Below are 20,000 nucleotides of genomic sequence, written 5' to 3'. Positions count from 1 at the left end.
CACTTTTAAATATTGGTATTTAACATCAGCATACGAGTATTCCGAGTGTCTGCATTGTGTATCGAAGAGCATCTTTGTCTTGCTTTGTTTGATATCTGTGCTTATCTACGTTACTCTATCCATAAGAATAAACGAGAACAAGTAGATAAATTGACATGTACGTGTATGTCTACTCTTCCCCGTGTGTAGTCGTGTATACATCCGTGTGTTACCGACGAGCGTGTAATTTTTCTTCCCCCTCGGAGCAAAGAGGATCCAATCGCGTATCATGAACCTTATTGCCAATTATAAGTAACAAGGCGCATCAGCTCAAGAGGCGTTCGATCCCCCCTTAAAATTCTGAATCTCCGGCTGGCATTTTCATAGGAGACTGATACAAGGTTGTTTATATAATGGCAGCGCGGAGGAAAATGAAGACGGATCTTTCTGTCGTATATTTTCGTCCTGGGGTTTTTATTTTTATTTTTTTCATCATTATGCGTGTAGCTATTATTTCTCTGCATCATTCTTCGTTTCGTATACCGACGTTACTCTCGTTGCGTTGTTGTCCTCATTAGCATCATCTTTGCCGTTTCTATTAACGTTTATCATCATTGCGGGAATCTTCATCAAATCATTATTGCATTTTCTATTTCTGTTAACACTGTCATCATCATTACTTTCATTATAGTCACCATGGCTTCCTATAGAGAATAATTTCACGATTTCCATCCTCTTTACCATTTCACAGTCCTTGTTCGCACCAAAATTCCTAAAGAAGATAATTTCGAATCAACACCGAGCGGCGACATTGGCGTCCGTTGATGGTCGTTCCATTGAAGACGAATCAAACGGTAGTCCTTCAACGGCCGATTACTGTCTGCGAGGCCAGACCACACCGGAAAACACGAAACCAGGACGAGAATTTCGACAACGAGACAAATCTTCCCCCCAAAAAAAAGAGATAAATATATCAACTGTCGGGAAAATAAGCAAGTAAATAAATCGAATAGCTAAACTCCCCCTGACGGCAACAGTCCGCAGTGTTGCATTTTGCGCTCCGTGAATATTGTTGTCCGCGTCAACACTTTCCCCGCTCCCCCCCCCTTTTTACCGCGATAATCCGTATATCGTGTCGGCGGGAGGCGAACCATCAGGAGGCCGATATAAATCAAACATTGATCATGTCTGATTTACGCCAGAGATCGTGCAGACAGAACGCGCGCGCGCTCTCTCTCCTGTGCGATTTGCCTACGAGATAAACATGGAGGGAAGGTGTTGCCGCCGGGATGGGTGTGGAAGCGAAAATTTGTTATCTTCGCTTACACACCTCGTGTCGTGTTTTCTTATGTGTTTAAAATGTGAGAGTAGCACTTTATGATGATAACTGCGACAAAGGAGTGTAGGAGAAACTCGTATGGAAGTTACAGTGATGGTGCGATGAAGTTTATGTTTCACGGAGAGATCACATATCCTATATAGCCTATGAAGTTCTAAGTCAATCAATTTACGGTTGTGCAATAAACCAATGTTCGTGACGAAAACCGGACAGTAAAAGAAGTAATAAAGCGACCGAGAGCAAGAAAAATAAAACGAAAACAAACTAAAATCCAAACACCTATCCCGCAAAACCACCAATTAGAGCGCAACACACAACAACAACAACAAACATATGAAGAAAAAAAATCACGTGGAAAAATAAATAAATAAACAAGACCCGACTCCATTAATCGGAAAACATCAACACCCCAAGCAAGTCGCAAGTGATCCCTCTACAACTGCGGTCAAATCAGCTCTCACGCGCCGTTAACACGCGATCACACACCGTTCCCCCGGCCGCTCCGCAGACACCGAACGCCGGACGCTGTAATCCGATCGAGGAACAACATATCACACGAGCATCGGCCGGCGGTGTATCTCTCGGATCTCGCCTCAGCCGGAGAGAGAGACCAGGGGCCCAGAATCCCCATTGAGAAGGGGCAGGCTGATGTCGTGATATGGATTCAGATCTTTTTTATATCATTATCATCATTATTCTTTGTTGGAGTGGAGATATCTTGCGATCAAATGCTATTTGTTATTACATCGCCGCGAGCCAGCGTGTGTTCGTTCGTTTTGGCTTCGTGTGCGGAGTTGTAGCATTGTATTTGCAGTTAAAGTTGAAGAAAAGGAATTCCCGTTTACTTTTTCTCGTATCCAAATATTTGCAATGTTATCGATGTAATTTCAAGAAAATAATCGGATAATTGTTTGTTTTTTGCCTCACTATCAATAAATCATGTCTTCATAAGAGATCTCAACTACATCACGGCCTAGCGTTAGTTTACCTACATAATCGTAGGCATATCCGCGCGATCCCAGTCGACTTCATTCGATCAAACACATTTGGGCGCTCGGCAACGCGAACCGCAAACCCTCGTCGCACTGCATCGCACTGGCGTTCTGGGTGCATGTACTATTTCCTCGACGTCGCATGAGAAGAGAGTGCAGGAGCGACTGCAGGCTCGGGAGGTCGCCCCAGCGGAAGCCACAGGGCCTCGAGTGTGGGCCTTGTAGGACCTCAAGAAGACGAAAAGAGGAAGGATTCAAGTATGGAGATGAGTGGAGTTGAAGGAGAAGGAGAAAGCACTCACGGAATGCATGAATTGGACTTACTGGCAAAGCGTGGATCTGAAGATGACGTCTGGTACCATGACGGGGCCGAGGCCCTTGCGTCGTACACGTCGGGGGTGCAGTAGGTGGTGGGCGGCGGCGCGGGCGGGTACGCCACGTGCTGCATGCCTGCGGGCTGCATGGCGGCGGCGGCGGCGGCGGCGCGCCCGTAGCTCCCGGAGTCCAGCAGGTCGAGGCGTCTGTCGTCTAGCAGATCCAGGGCGCGACGCTGCTCCTCCAAGGGCGAGAGGATGTCGGTGACGGAGAAGGGCGTGGTGTGGCGAGGGCTAAGGGTCATTAGGTCGCCGCCCGGAGGGGTCGCTGTCGACCCTACCAGGTCCTCCGGGTCGCGCTTCAGGTAGTAGGGAGTCTCCAGGTAGGCGTGCGTGGCGTGGGCGAAGGCCGGGCGGGCCGCTGGGGGCTGGAGGGAGGAGGAGGTCGCGACTCCGAGGGCCGGGGGGAGAGCCAGCGTGACGGCGCGGCGTGACGGTCGGTGTCGGCGATGCTCTCAACGCCACCAGCCAGCGAGCGAGGCTTCCACACGCGCTCTCTCCTCTTGTGTACACCTCTCAAAACGTCCCACACTCAGCTAGTAGAAAACATTGGCCACAGTGCACACACCAGCCCCGCGACCAGAGTCTTTCTGATAGAAAAACTACAAACTCCATGGACGGTTCTTCAGGGGAGGGACACCGCACTCATCGGCCAATCAACGCACGCCTTTGTCTTCCCAAAGCAAAGGGACGGTATCGAGTAGGCCCGCCCAGGCCTCTTGCTCCCATTGGTCCGTCACCGGCTACGCCCCGCCCCACGAGGCCGGCCCGCGGTGCGCATGCTCCTCCCTCCCTCTTCCCCCCACCCCGCGCGCCAGGAGGTCTCGTCGTCGATTTTCACTGTGAATGATCAACCGTTGTTCTATTCAAATCCAATGTGGGGCTGAAACGGCAGTTACATTCTTTATACATGAACTGATTTGGTGAGAAAGAGAGCAACTGGCTGCACCGCTCCGGATACGATAATTGCCGTAAAACTTCCGCTTGCGAGAGGCCCGGCTTTCGAAGTCGGTTAATGAGAGCGTGTTGTGCAGGTCGGCCGTGAGGACATATACACACACGTTGGGTGTCGGGGGAGCTGACGAAGGCTCAGTACACCCAGGGAGGGGGCTAGGACGGGCTGGCAGGCTCTTGGGTGCGGTGCTAAAATCACTCGGTAATAGCTATTAAGCTCCTCGATCAACACTGTAAGGGTGGTTGAGTGAAGTCAGTTTCCCTCGCATTAAAGCCTCGCGTCGGGAAGGAATATTTTATGGAGTCGTGATTTTTCGACAAGAGCGGCTGGTTGTGTGTGTGTGATGTGGGGGAGGGGAGGGGGGAGGGGGGCCAGGAGTTCCACACTAGCCTTTGAACGCACTGAACGACCGAAAGGAGGGAGTGGGGAGGGAGGGAGGGGAGGGGAGTTGAGGTGTTTTATATGCCCGACGTGCCATAAATTGCGGGGAAAATATGTAAATGAGGTAATTGATGCTTGAATGGCGCGAAGGCAATGTTACGCACGGGTTTGCCTTGAACGATTATTAAGCAGTAGTAAAGGAGCGTTTAGCCTTAATTATGCACGTAATTTGTACATTAACGCTAGTCATTTCTAAATCATTTTCCCACAGCGCCATATTCAAGGTCTTTCTCTCTCTCCTAAGACCATCACTTAACAGGGTAATATGTAGGCGTTATAATATGTAGGCGTTATAATATGTAGGCGTTATAATATGTAGGCGTTGTAATATGTAGGCGTTGTAATATGTAGGCGTTGTAATATGTAGGCGTTGTAATATGTAGGCGTTGTAATATGTAGGCGTTGTAATATGTAGGCGTTATAATATGTAGGCGTTATAATATGTAGGCGTTATAATATGTAGGCGTTATAATATGTAGGCGTTATAATATGTAGGCGTTATAATATGTAGGCGTTGTAGAGAACCCTAATCTACCGCTATAACGTCTCCGCTGCTGAATAGTGGATTCTCTTTGTCGAAACTCCCCAAAAAAGGAACAATATTCTTCGTTAGGAACAATGGGGGGGATATATCAGCTTTGGTTCTTATTCCTGCAATTGCTGTTGTTGATCAATTCTCGAGTGTTGTTACTCTTATATAATGGCCTTTATTATCGGGTTCGTTTCTTTTCAGTGCTTTTGTCTTGCGATTTTTTTTATAATGCGGTTCTTTTATTTATTCTTGTATTCGATTTTTTCATTGGTGTTATTATGGTTATGGTTGTTATTTTGGACGTTGTTATTGATGGGGAAGATTGATATAATTATCATCATGATTATATCATAATGATATGATTATGATCGTCATCGCTGCTACAACTCTAATTATCATCATTTATATTACTGTTGTTATTCAGTTATTATCATTATCTTCATTATCTTCATTATTGATATCTTCACTGCTACTGTTGTTATAACCATTGTTGATATTGTTTGCTGTTATTGTTATCGTTTTTCATTTTTACTGTTACTATCATATTCATCGTTATCATCATCTGGTTTACCTTCGATTGCTGTCGTCTTCACTGTCGTCATTATTATTGCTGACGGTATTACTATTACTACGGATTCTGGCGTTTCTCTTTTGCTGTTATTGTTATTATTATTGGTATTATTATTGATGATGATGGTGATATTGTTATTGATTATCATCATCAATCATCATCAGTCATCGTCATCATTATCATTATCATCATCATCATCATCATCATCATCATCAAAATCATCATCATCAAAATCATCATCATCCCCACCACCATCATCCTCATCACCACATCCACCACCATCACCATCACCGCCACCACCATCAACACCACAACCACATCCTCATCACCACCACCATCATCACCATCACCACCACCACCATCATCACCATCACCATCACCATCACCACATCCTCACCACCACCACCATCACCACCACAACCACCACCATTCCTACTCCCGCCACCGTATTGGAAAATTCGTTTTATATACGCCGACTTTCCGCTGTAGACGACGCAGATGTTGGCGTAAATTGTCTCCGCGCCAAAAAATATTTTTCGCGCAACTCTGGCGTGTTTTAGGGTACCGCTGCTATTGCAATTATTGATGTTCCGTTTGATATGGTTATCTTTGATTATCTTTATGTTTGGTGTGGTTATCTTTTTTTTGATTATCGATTATCTTTTTTTTTATCTTTTGTTTTTTTTATTGTCTTTTCTTATCTTTACGGTTGGTTGGATTATTTTTTCTTATTTTTTAAATTTTATTATCTTTTCGTATCTTTATGTTTCATATGATTCTATTTTCTTATCTTTATGGTTGATGTGATTATCTTTTTTTTATCTCTACTTATCTTTATGTTTTATATGATAATCCTTTCTTATCTTTTTGTTTTATATGATAATGTTTTGTTTTTGTTTTATATGATTTTATTTCCTTATCTTTATGTTTTATATGATTATGTTTTCTTATCTTTAGTTATTTCTGTTATTCTGTTATTTTACGTCTGGATTTACTTTTTATTCTATTTTCATTCTTATTGTGTTCGCCATCTGCAGTTTCCTCTTTGTATTTTGTTTCCTTATTTATGTTGTCTTTCCCCTTCTCTCTCCCCTCTTCCTGTGCATTTCCTTCGTTTTTCTCCTAACTTTTACCTCCTTTTTTATTATAATTATTTTTCTTTCTCTTCCTCCCCCACTTCCTCCCCCACCTGGTTTTTTTCTTTCTTTTTTTTTCCTTATCCTCCTCTCCTTTATTTTTATCATCCACATTATCTTCCTCTTTAACCTCTTTACCGCCATCACGTTCTCCTTCCTCCTTGTCTTCCTTCTTTTCCTTCATTTTTTTCCGCTTCTGTCTTTTACTCTTCTTACCCTCGTCCTTACTCAACGCTAAATAGTTCTCAATTTTCTTCCCCTGTTCCTCAACCTCTCGTCCTCTTCCTCCTCCTGTCCCTACTCTTCCTCCTCCTCCTCCTCTTCCTTCTCCTCCTATTCCTCTTCCTCCTCTCCCTACTCTTTCTCCCCCTCCTCCTCCTCCTCCTCCTCCTCCTCCTCTTCCTCCTACTCTTTCTCCCCCTCCTCCTCCTCCTCCTCCTCTTCCTCCTACTCTTATTCCTCCTTGTTCCCCTCTTCCTCCTACCCCTCCTCTTCACCCTGCATCCTCTCCTATTCCTTCCTCTCTTCAACTACCTCCTTATTCCTTCTTTAACGACGGGCTCTTCGAACTCGCACATTATCGCATAATTTATTTTCCTTCTCTTCCTCTTCCTCTTTTCGTCTCCCCTGTCCTATTCTTCCTGTTTTCTCTTTTTCCTTATCTCTCTCCTTACCTCTCTTCTACTTTCCTTCTCCTTTTCCTCCTCTTCTTCCTCTTCCTCTTTCCCTTCCTCACCTATTTCCTCCTCCTCCTCCCTCTCCTCCTCTTTCTCCTCATCCTCCTATCCCTTTCCCTTCTCCTCTTCCTCTTCCCCCACCTCCCCTTTCTCGACCTCTTCTTCTTCCTCCTCCTCCTCCCCTCCCCTCCATCCCTCCTCCCTCCTCTTCCCCTCCCCTCCCCTCTCTTCCTCCCTCCTGCCCCTCCATCTCCTCCTCCTCCTCCACTTATCCTCCCCTCCTCCCTCCCCCTCCCCCACCATCCCCCTACCTCCTCTTCCACCCCCACCCCTCCCTCCCTCCTCTTCCACCCCTCCTCCTCCCTCCCTCCCTCCCTCCCCCTCCCCGCCCCTCCCCTACCTCCCTCCCTTCCTCCTCTCTCCTCCCCTCTTCCTCCTCTCCCCCCTCCTCCCCCCCTCCCCTCCCTCCTCCTCTTCCACCCCTCCCTCCCTCCCCCTACCTCCTCTTCCCCTACCTCCTCTTCCACCCCCACCCCTCCCTCCCTCCTCTTCCACCCCTCCCCCTACCCTCCACCTCCCTCCCTCTCCTCCCTCCCCCTACCTCTCCCTCCTTCTCCAGACCCAGACTCCCGTATCCAAGGCATCCGACTGATTACCCAAGACAGGCCTACATGGATAGCCCGTAAATCCTTTAGGTCGGCGACTCTAATCCTGAGCTTTATTTTGTCGGGTTTGGAGTGTGTTGTTTTATCGTCATTTGGGGGATTGGGAGGAGATTAGGGATTAATCGATGGGCGAGAAACGGATGTGTTGCGGGGGATGGTCGATGGGGGGTGGAAGCGAAGGGGGGGGGGGGTGGGTTGTGGAGGGGGTTGGGGTGTTGTTGGTGGTGTTTGTGAATGTTGATGGGTGTGGTTGTGGTTGTGGTGTTTGTGATTGTTGATGGGTGTCGTTGTGGTGTTGGTGATGGTTGTTGTGGTTGTTGATTGGTGTGGTTGTGGTGTTGGTGATGGTTGTTGTGGTTGTTGGTTGGTGTGATTGTGGTGTTGTTGGTGGTGATGCTGATGCTTGTTATTGTTGGTTGTGGTTGTGGTGTTGATGGTGATTGTTATTGTTGTGGTTGTGGTGATGGTGGTTGTTTGTGTTGGTAGCAGTTGTTGCTGGTTGTGGTTGTAGTGTTGGCGGTAGTTGTTACTGCTATTTTTGGTAGTGTTGGTGATGCTGGTGCTTGTTATCGATGCTGGCGGTTGTGGTGTTATTAAACAAACTCTCGGACAAAGCTACCACTGCCAGCATCTCCCTCCTCCCCCCCTTCCCCCCCCACCACAACCACCACCACCACAACCACCGCCGTCGACATCAGTTACCACCTCGGTTTTACATCCACTGCAATCCTCAATTTCCCGATATTGATGCCAGCGCCTCCTGCCATCACTCGCATCAACTGCCACCATGATTGAGCAATATCGGCCTCTCCATCGCCACCATAACTTACCAATAGTGACACCGCTGACTCCACCATAACATTTACGTAACATTTCCATAAAAACCTTTTTTACATCTTTTACACCAGAGTCTTCCGTCGTGTTCCCGATGTCTGGTCGCGATTCAGTAACGCCGATGGAAATATGTCTTGCGTTGACACCATAGGCCGGTTATCACCTTTATCGACATTAGGGCAACGGTTCGACTCTACATCACCATTATCGGCATCATCGCCATTAGCAAGTTCATTACTATTATCAACACCTTCACCATTAGCAAGTTCATTACTATTATCAACACCTTCACCATTATCAAGTTCATTACTGTTGTCAATATCATCATTAGCACATCATAACCATTATCAGCATCATAACCATTATCAACATCATCACGATTACCAGATTCATTATCAGCAACATCACCACTACCAATTTCTCCATCCTTTCAATATCACCATTATGGCCATCATCACCATTATCAACATCATCACCATTACCAAATTCATCACCATTACCAAAATCATCACTATTATCAAATTCATCACCATTACCAAATTCATCACCATTATCAACATCACCATTATGACCATCATCACCATTATGACCATCATCACCATTATGACCATCATCACCATTATGACCATCATCACCATTATGACCATCATCACCATTATGACCATCATCACCATTACCAAAATCATCACCATTATGGCCATCATCACCATTATGACCATCATCACCATTACCAAAATCATCACCATTATGGCCATCATCACCATTAATAAAATCATCACCATTATGGCCATCATCACCATTAATAAAATCATCACCATTATGGCCATCATCACCATTATGACCATCATCACCATTACCAAATTCATCACCATTATGACCATCATCACCATTGTGGCCATCATCACCATTACCAAACTCATCACCATTATCACCATCATCACCACCTTCGATCCGAACGCGACCGACGAGACCAGAGTGGATGGCGATTGCAAATTGGCGGTCGGGGATTTGCGACTATTCCTTGCCATTGGCGAAGTTCTGAGTTTCAGCAAAATGGACCATCTATTAAAAGCTTTGAAGTCTATTTAGATTTTTTTTTAGGTTTGTTCTCTTTTTCTTTTGATTCTTTTAGGTTTGTTCTCTTTCTCTTTTCGATTCTCTCTATTTCCGTTGCTTGTTCTTCTCTCATTGTTTGTCTCTGTTTATCTCCGACTCTCTGTTTGTCTCTCTTTCTTTCTTTCTTTCTTACTCTCTCTCTCTCTCTCTCTCTCTCTTTCTCTCTCTCACTCTCTCTCTCTCTCTCTCTCTCTCTCTCCTCTCTCTCTCTCTCTCTCTCTCTCTCTCTCTCTTTCTCCTCACATCGTTTTATCATCATTCCCTTTTAACACCATACAGTACCCTGTGATTGGCACTTAAACCCCTTTCTCTTCCCCCTCATCCCCTCCCCCTCTCCTTCTTCCCTTTTCCCTCCATCACCCTCTACCCTCCCCCACCGAACCCCTCTCCCTTCCCCCTCTCCCCCTTCCTCACTCCCTCTCCCCCTCCCTCACCCCCTCTCCCCCTCCCTCACCCCTCTCTTTCCTCCTTCTCCCTCTCCCTCACCCCCTCCCTCCTCCCTCACCCCCTATCCCCCTCCCTCACCCCCTCTCTCCCCCTTACCCCTACCTTATCCCCACTCCCCCGTCCCTCCTCCCTCTCATCCCCTTTCTCCCCTCCCATCCCTCCCCACCCCTCCCCCACCCCCCTTCCGCATCCTTGCATCCGACGCCCCTTGTAAAACACAGCCTCCTTTAGTTTCCCCCCATTGTACCGACATGCATTTAAGCCCTTTGACCAAGTTTCCTGCCACGCCATAACCGTTTTACCCCCCGTGAGATCGATGTCGGCACATTCGGTATTATTCTATCCCCTCCCGCCCCCCTCTCTCCCCTTCCTCCCCCCCCCCCCCTAAAACCCTTCTCTCACTCCCTCTTCTACCGCCGCCTTCCTCCTCCTTCTCCCTCTCCTGCCTCCTTCTCCTCTCCTGCCTCCTTCTCCTCTCCTCTCTCCTTCTCCCCTCGGCTTCTGCTCCTTCTCCTTTTCCTCTTGCCTCCTTTATCCTTCCCCTCCTCCTCCCTCCTTCTCCTCTCGCCTCCTGGCTCCTGCCTCTCCCTCTCCTCCCTTTCCTCCCTCACCTCCTGCAACCTTCTCCTCCCTCTCATCTCGCCGTCTCCTTCTCCCTCTCCTCCCGCTTCCTTCTCCTCCCCCTCCTCCTGCCTCTTTTTCCCTGGCCTTCTCTCCTCCGTCTCTTTTTTTATTCTTTCTCTTGTTATTTCTTTTCTTTCTCTTTTTTATTTTATTTATTTATTTTTTTCATACAAGTATCTAATGATTATTCTCTCTCTCTCTCTCTCTCTCTCTCTCTCTCTCTCTCTCTCTCTCTCTCTCTCTCTCTCTCTCTCTCTTTCTCTCCCTCTCTCTCTCTTTCTCTTTCTCTCTTGTTCTTTTTCTCTCTCTCTCTCTCTCTCTCTCTCTCTCTCTCTCTCTCTCTCTCCCTCTCTCTCCCTCTCTCTCCCTCTCTCTCCCTCTCTCTCCCTCTCTCTCTCTCTTTATCTCTATCTCTATCTCTCTTTCGGTAGCCTTTCCATGCACATTTTGTTACTTGTTATTGTGTGATTGCGATTCTGTGCGGTTCATTGTTTACCGCGTCTGCAAATTTGCATCCGTTAACACAATGTTTATCCGCGAATTAAGCATATTCACTTATTTTTGGTTGTTTGCATGTGTGTGTGTGTGGGGGGGGTGTAAGTGTGTGTGGGGGGGGGGAGGTGTAAGTGTGTGTGTGAGTGTGTGTGTGGGGGGGGGTGGTATAAGTGTGTGTGTGTGTGTGTGTGTGAGAGAGAGAGAGAGAGAGAGAGAGAGTGTGTGTGTGTGTGTGTGTGTGTGTGTGTGTGTGTGTGTGTGTGTGTGTGTGTAAGTGTGTGTGTGTGTGTGTGTGTTTATGTCAATGCATGTGATTTTAGTTGTATGATTTCTCTTTCTTTTTTGTTATAAAATGTTCTTTCTTTAATTTATTCCAGTCGATGTGCCATTATTAGAATGCAGGGAAAATTTGCTCGTGTTGTGCAGTACAGGGATAATAGTGTGATTTCGAAGCACAATAAATTATTGTTGATATTACTATTATTATTACTACATTAATGATTATTATCATTATTATCATCATGATTATTATCGTTATCATTATTATTATCATGATTATTATTGTTATCATTATTATTATCATCATGATTATCATCGTTATCATTATTATTATCATCATGATTATTATCGTTATCATTATTATTATCATCATGATTATTATCGTTATCATTATTATTATCATAATTATTATTATTGTTATCATTATTATTATTATCATGATTATTATTGTTATCATTATTATTATCATCATGATTATCATCGTTATCATTATCATTATTATTGTTGTTATCATCATTGTTATCATTATTCTATTCTTGTTATTACTTTCGCAAAGGTGGTTATTATTTCGGTAGAGTTGGTAGAGTTGTCATGAAAATTTTACCAAAAATGTGTCATACCCTAACTTCGATGTAATTAAATTTAAGTGGTAATCAGGATCCAGGATTTTTTTTTAAAGGATTCATTAGCATTTCGAGATAGGGAAACACGGACGTCACCAGTGTACTTGAGAAAGAGGTGATTTTAATGTAATTCTTCGTGTGAATATTTTTATTGCATCAGTGACCCTATTGCCTTGGCGGAGGTATGCGGTCTCTGAGTGCTTCTAGTTATTATAGTTATTATCATTCTGTTATTTTTGTTATCATTATAACTGTTGTTATTATCATTAGTATTATTGTTATCGTTATTATTTATTAGTGAAGCAAAAATGATGACACTATTACAGTGACATTTATTACTTAAGATAAGCACGTTAGTAATAAAACAGCTGGCTGCATAACCTATGTAACAATATGTAACAGGGAATGAAAGACACATATACAGCAACAAGATATAGATTGAAACGAACAATACGTAAGCAACATTTACAACAAAATGAGAAATATATACGTTTTTAAAAGAATACATCAACGATATATACACCGAAATAAACAAATACATGTAGCATATATAATCAAAGACACACACACACACACACACACACACACACACACACACACACACACACACACACACACACACACACACACACACACACACACACACACACATATATATACATATATATATATATATATATATATGTGTGTGTGTGTGTGTGTGTGTGTGTGTGTGTGTGTGTGTGTGTGTGTGTGTGTGTGTGTGTGTGTGTATATATATATATATATATATATATATATATATATATATATATATATATATGTATGTATGTATGTATATATATGTATACCGACAAAATATACAACGAACTGAAAAATATCTATCATGCCTAAAGAAAAAAAAAAGAATTCAGGCAAACAATATATAAAACCAACTGAAAAATACATATAATACCTAAGTAAAATAAAAAGAAAAAGATTACAACCAACAATATTTAAACCAACTGAAAAAAAATATATATATAGATAGATAGATAAACAAAATTACAACCAACAACATACAATACGAACTGAACAATATACACATAAAAAAAAGAAAAAAAGACTACAACCAACAATCCATAGAATAAAATAAAACATGCCCCCCCCCCCAAAAAAAAAAAAAAAAAAAAAAAAAAATATATATATATATATATATATATATATATATATATATATATATATATATATATATATATACATACATATATATATATATATATATATATATATATATATATATATATATATATATATATATATATATTTACAGCAACAAACTACCCGCACAACCACGGACAAAACCCCGTCACGGACCGGACAAGACAGGCAGGTAGTTCGTTAGGGACATATTCACCTCCTCGTCATCAGGTCTTTGAAACAGACAGGGGTTCCTCTCCCCTTGTGAGGATAGGGAAGGGGGGGGGTGGAAGAGGGGGGCGACGAGGTGGGGGGGGGCGGGCGGGGGGCCGTAGAGGAGGAGGTCGATGAGAGAAGGGGGCCATAGGGAGAATAGGAGAGAGGAGAGGGAGGGGGGGGGGGAATGGAAAGAGACAGGGTGAGAGGGGAATGAGAGAGAGAGAGAGAGAGAGGTGGGGAGATAGGGAGAGAGACATAAAGAGGGGGAAATAGTAAGGGACGGGTAGAGAGGGGTAAGATAGGGAGAGAGGGAGAAATAGAAAGAGACAGGGAGGGAGGGAACGAGAGGGAGGGGGTGGATAGGGAGAGAGAGATAAAAAGGGAGACATAGAAAGAGACAGGGAGAGAGGGGGGTGGATAGGGAGAGAGAGATAAAGAGGGAGAAATAGAAAGAGACAGGGAGAGAGGGGGGTGGATGGGGAGAGAGAGATAAAGAGGAAGAAATAGAAAGAGGCAGGGAGAGAGGGCGAGAGAGAGATACATAGAAAGGAACGGGGAGCAGGAAAAACGAGAAACGGATAGAGAGAAAGGGGAGACGGGAAGAGGGAGACAGAAAGATATTAAGAGAGACAAACAGAAAGAGGTAGAGAGACAGACAGACCGAAAGTGGGAAGGAAAATGCTTGGAGAAGGAAAGAGACGGCGAGAGAGGGAGAGAAAAAGAGTTGGGTCACACTTGCCGAGCGAGACAAACAAACAGAGAGAGAAAATGATAAAAAAAGGAAGATAGAATAGACAAATATAAGTCTAAATAAGAAATAAAACAGAATTAGACAAGGAAGAGTTAGGGAGAGAGGGTCGTAAAATACTGAAAGAATAGAAACATAGACAAGGCTAAAAGTGGAAGAAGAAAGGAAGGGTTGTAAGCGGAGGAGGAGGAAAGGTAGGGGGAAGAAGGATAAGAGATGGTAGAGGGGGAAGAAGAGGAGGAGGAGGAAGGGTGGGAGGAAGAAGAATAAGAGGAGGTCGATGGGGAGAGAAGGAGGAGGAAGATTGGGAGGAAGAAGAATAAGAGGAGGTAGAGGGGGAGGAGGAGAAGGAGGAAGGTTGGGAGGAAGAAGGATAAGAGGAGATAGAGGGGGAGGAGGAGTGAAAAAGAGTAGCAGAGGGAGGAGGAGGAGGCGGGAGGAAGGATGGAGGAAGGAGGAAGGGCAGCAGAAGACCAACGACGGAGGAAGGAGAAGTAGGAGGAAGAGAAGGAGGGAAGGGAAGGAGAGCGTGTGAGGAGGAGGGAGGGAGGGGGGGAATGCGACGAAAAAAGAAAGCTCAAGTGCGCGGTATTTCAGACACCGTAATTGCGGTTTCGGAGTCTAGCTAATTCACACATCTCCAGTGCTTGCAGGGAGAGGGGGGGGGAGGGGATTGTGTGTCAGGGAGGCAGGGGGAGAGGGGAGGAGAGGTTGTCTGTCTGAACGAAGATGGGGAGAGAAGGGAGAGGGAGGGGGGGAAGGGGGGTTGTGTGTCAGGGAGGCAGGGGGAGGGGAAGAGGGGAGGAGAGGTTGTCTGTCTGAAGGAAGATGGGGAGAGAAGGGAGAGGGAGGGGAGGTAGGGGGATTGTGTGTCAGGGGGGGGAGGGGATTGTGTGCCAGGGAGGCAGGAGGAGGGAGAGGAAAGGTTGTCTGTCTGAAGGAAGAGGGGGAGAGAAGGGAGAGGGAGGGGAGGTAGGGGGATTGTGTGTCGGGGGAGGGAGGGGATTGTGTGTCAGGGGGGGGGGATTATATGTCAGGGAGGCAGGGGGAGGGAGAGGAGAGGTTGTCTGTCTGAAGGAAGATGGGGAGAGAAGGGAGAGGGAGGGGGGAAGGGGGTTGTGTGTCAGGGGGGGAGGGGAGGGGATTGTGTGTCAGGGAGGCAGGGGGAGAGGGAGGGAGAGGAAAGGTTGTCTGTCTGAAGGAAGATGGGGAGAGAAGGGAGAGGGGGGGGAGGTAGGGGATTGTGTGTCAGGGAGGCAGGAGGAGGGAGAGGAAAGGTTGTCTGTCTGAAGGAAGATGGGGAGAGAAGGGAGAGGGAGGGGGGGAAGGTGGATTGTGTGTCAGGGGAGGGAGGGGAAGAGGGGAGGAGAGGTTGTCTGTCTGAAGGAAGATGGGGAGAGAAGGGAGAGGAGGGGGGAGGTAGGGGGATTGTGTGTCAGGGGGGGGGAGGGGATTGTGTGTCAGGGAGGCAGGGGAAAAGGGGAGGAGAGGTTGTCTGTCTGAAGGAAGATGGGGAGAGAAGGGAGAGGGAGGGGAGGTAGGGGGATTGTGTGTCAGGGGGGGGAGGGGATTGTGTGTCAGGGGGGGGGGGGAGGATTGTGTGTCAGGGAGGCAGGGGGAGGGAGAGGAGAGGTTGCCTGTCTGAAGGAAGATGGGGAGAGAAGGGAGAGGGAGGGGGGAAGGGGGTTGTGTGTCAGGGGAGGGAGGGGGTTGTGTGTCAGAGGGGTAGGGGAGGGGACTGTGTGTCAGGGAGGCAGGGGCAGAGGGAGGGAGAGGAGAGGTTGTCTGTCAGAAGGGAGAAGAAGAGAGAAGGGAGAGGTCTTCTGTCGCAAGGGAGAGGGAGGAGGGTGGAAGTAAGAGGAGGAAGAAGAGGAGGGTCGTCTGCAGGAGAAGATGTGGGGGATAGATTGCATGTCGGATGGGAATGGAGGGAAGGAAAGGGAAGGAAAGGGAAGAAAATGAAAGGGATGGAAAGGGAGGGAAAAGAAAGGGAAAGGGGAGGAAAGGGAGGGAAAGGAAAGCGAAGGAAAGGAGAAGGAGAAAAATATGATGATGGAGAATAAAGGAGAAGAAAGGGAAAGGGGAGGAAAGGGAAAGAGGAGGAAAGGGGAAGGAGAAACATATGATGATGGAGAATAAAGGGAAGAAAAGGAAAGCGGAGGAAAGGGGGAGGAGAAACATATGATGCTGGAGAATAAAGGAAAAGAAAGGGAAAGGGCTGGAAGGGGAGGGAAAGGAAAGCGAAGGAAAGGGGAACGAGAAACATATGATGATGGAGAATAAAGGAAAAGAAAGGGAAAGGGGAGGAGAGGGAGGGAAAGGAAAGCGGAGGAAAGGGGAAGGAGAACCATATGATGATGGAGAATAAAGGAAAAGAAAGGGAAAGGGGTGGAAGGGGAGGGAAAGGAAAGCGAAGGAAAGGAGAAGGAGAAACATATGATGATGGAGAATAAAGGAAAAGAAAGGGAAAGGGGAGGAGAGGGAGGGAAAGGAAAGCGGAGGAAAGGGGAAGGAGAACCATATGATGATGGAGAATAAAGGAAAAGAAAGGGAAAGGGGTGGAAGGGGAGGGAAAGGAAAGCGGAGGAAAGGGGAAGGAGAAACATATGATGATGGAAAATAAAGAAGAAGAAAGGGAGAGGGGTGGAAGGGTGGGAAAGGAAAGCGGAGGAAAGGGGAAGGAGAAACATATGATGATGGAGAATAAAGGAAAAGAAAGGGAAAGGGGAGGAAAGGGAGGGAAAGGAAAGCGAAGGAAAGGAGAAGGAGAAACATATGATGATGGAGAATAAAGGGAAGAAAAGGAAAGCGAAGGAAAGGGGAAGGAGAAACATATGATGATGGAGATAGATGGCGGTGGAGACGTTATCAAAACTGCGTAGATTCGCGAGAAACATTCACCACACATTCGCAGCAAAATAAAAAGAATTTCGTTTCATTATTATTTTCATCTTTGAAAACTTTGGAAATTCACAATATACTTTTTTTGTGTAAGAGATCGTGCTCTTTTAATAGATTGTGATATGCTAGAGGAAATATAAAGATTCAAGAAATATGTTTGAGTCAAATCAATAGTTTGATAGTGCAAATCTGCAAACCCTTATTGTTGATTTTTATTTATTATTTTTATTTATTTATTTATTTTTATTTTTATTTTTTTCACGAACAGATTTTTAGAGCACCTTCAACTTGGCAATAACTTGCATCAGTATTCGAAAAATAAAGAAATATATACATAATATAAACATACACATTCCCATTCATGTAGGTTTGTCTCGAAGCCATATACATGTAGATTGATAATTAGCATCATGAATTATAATTGGTGTGATAATTCTTGTCGCATTAATTCGAATGCTTGTATAACTAGCCGCCCATTTATAGGTATTTCTGTTAAATAAATACCGACATTGTAATCCATAAACTAAAAATACTATAGATAATTGAATACCATAAATATACCATAGAATACCATAAAAATGCCACAGATAATTAAATACCATAAATATACCATAGAATACCATAAAAATACCATAAAATACCTCAAATACCGATATTGTTATCCATAAATTTACATTGTCCGTCATTTAGATAATATCTTTTTATGAAACTTGAGTGTATGCCTATTTTAACAAGCAACCATTACCAACATTTGCTCAAAGGTAAACAAGCAGATCGAGACAGACAAAGAGAGTGAGAAAGATACAGACAGATAGATAGACAGAGACAGACAAACAGACAGATAGATAGAAACAGACAAACAGACAGACAGATAGACAGAGACTGACAAATAGACAGATAGATAGGCAGAGGCAAACACATAGAGGAGACAGACAGTCCATCAAATTTAAAAAAGAGACAGACAGGCAAAAACAGACATAGATGCAGATAGACAAAGACAGAGACACATACAAACAGGCAGACAGACAAATAGACAAAGAAAAAGAGGGAGAAAGATAGCGACAAAAAATGAGAGAGACAGACAGACAGACAAACAAACACACAGAGAGAAAAAAAAACAGACAGACAGACAGACAGAGAAAATGTTAAAAATGCTAAAATCCTAAAGTAAATCACCCGCATTCCACCATCTTTCAATATTTCATTATCTTTTTTTTTTCTTTCTTTCTTTTTTTTTAATGTTTTCCTCACTTTCTCTATCGCGAATCCACTACCCAAGGATAAATTATTTACGTAAACATTCGCTCTGCCTGGAAGCGTGCATGCAAAATCATCGTTGTTGGGGTCGGTCATGGTAATAATGAAGGGAATTGATAATGATCTTGAGAATAACGATAAAGACGGTATAGAGGCAGCGAACGATAAAGACATTAGTAATATTCGTAGTAATATGATAATCATTGGGTGATACGTACCATCATCATCATTATTGTTATTACTATCGTTCTTAATATTACTATTATTATTATTATTACTATTATCCTCAGTATTACTATTATTATTACTATTTCATAATTATTATTATTATCAGTATTGTTATTATCATTATTTTTTTATTATTATTATCATTATTATTATTATTATTATTGTTATTGTTATCATTTTTATTATTGTTGTTGTTATCATCATCATTATTATTACTACTATTATTTCTATTAATAGTGTTGTTGTTGCTGCTGCTCTTATTGCTATAATTATCATCATTATTGTTAATATCATCATTATTACTATTACTATTATTATCTTTGTTGATTTTCTTCTCATATCTATTGTTCTTATTATTATTATATTCATCATCATTATTGCTGATATTGTCATTATCATTGTTATCATTATTAATATTATTATTTCATTATCACTGTGATTGTCGTCATTGTCATTATTGTTATTATTCTTGTTATTAACATTATCATTATCATTGTCATTATTATTTTTATTATTATTATTATTATTATTATTATTATTATTATTATTACTTTTATCATTATCATTCTTATCATTGTTATTATTATTATCATTATCATTATTACTATTATTATTATTATTATTATTGTTATTATTATCATTATTATTATCATTATTTTTATTATTACTATTATTATCATTATCGTTGCTATCATTATTATTATTATTAACATTATCATTAGTATTAGTATTATCATCATTATCAATAACAATAACGACAAATGCAATGATAATAATTATAATAGTAATGATAATGGTGATAATAAAATGACAATAAATGTAATGATAATAATGATGATGATGATGATAATGATAATGATAATGATAATGATGATGATGATGATGATGATGATGATGATGATGATGATGATGATGATGATGAGGATGAGGATAATAATAATGATAATGATAATGATAAAAATAATAAGAACGATGACAATGATTATTATTATTGTTATAATCATTATCATTATCATCATTACTGCTACTACTACTACAGTTATTATTGTCATTGTTATTTTTATTTTATTGTTATTGTTATTTTTATTTTATTATTATTGTTATTATTATTATCAATATCAGTATTGTTTTCATCATCGTTTATTATCATTATTGTTTTCATTATAATCATATTTGTATTATTGTTGTTGTTTTTGCTGTTATTGTTATTTACATAATTATTATTATTATCATTATTATCATTATTGATATTGGTATTATTACTATAGTCATCGTTATTATTATCACTTATCATTGTTATTATTATTATTATTATTGTTATTATTATTATTATTATTATTATTATTATTATTATTATCGTTATTATTATCATCATCATCACCATCGTCATCATCATTATCATCATCATCA

General features: G+C 42.9%; 1 protein-coding gene across 1 annotated transcript in view; it reads right to left on the bottom strand.

Moving 5' to 3' along the window:
- Positions 1-3,321, bottom strand: part of LOC113819901 (homeobox protein Nkx-2.1) — a 28,385-nt gene extending 25,064 nt beyond the window's left edge. The window contains exon 1 of the mRNA XM_070138158.1: positions 2,635-3,321. Coding sequence (XP_069994259.1) covers positions 2,635-2,929 — 295 coding nt within the window. The 5' untranslated portion in view covers positions 2,930-3,321. The remainder of the gene's footprint in view (positions 1-2,634) is intronic.
- Positions 3,322-20,000: the final 16,679 nt, after the last annotated feature.

Source organism: Penaeus vannamei, chromosome 24 (assembly GCF_042767895.1).
Source record: "Penaeus vannamei isolate JL-2024 chromosome 24, ASM4276789v1, whole genome shotgun sequence".
NCBI classification, from domain to species: domain Eukaryota; kingdom Metazoa; phylum Arthropoda; class Malacostraca; order Decapoda; family Penaeidae; genus Penaeus; species Penaeus vannamei.
Note: the sequence above shows the minus strand (reverse complement) of the source record. Positions and strands in the feature narration are given on the sequence as shown.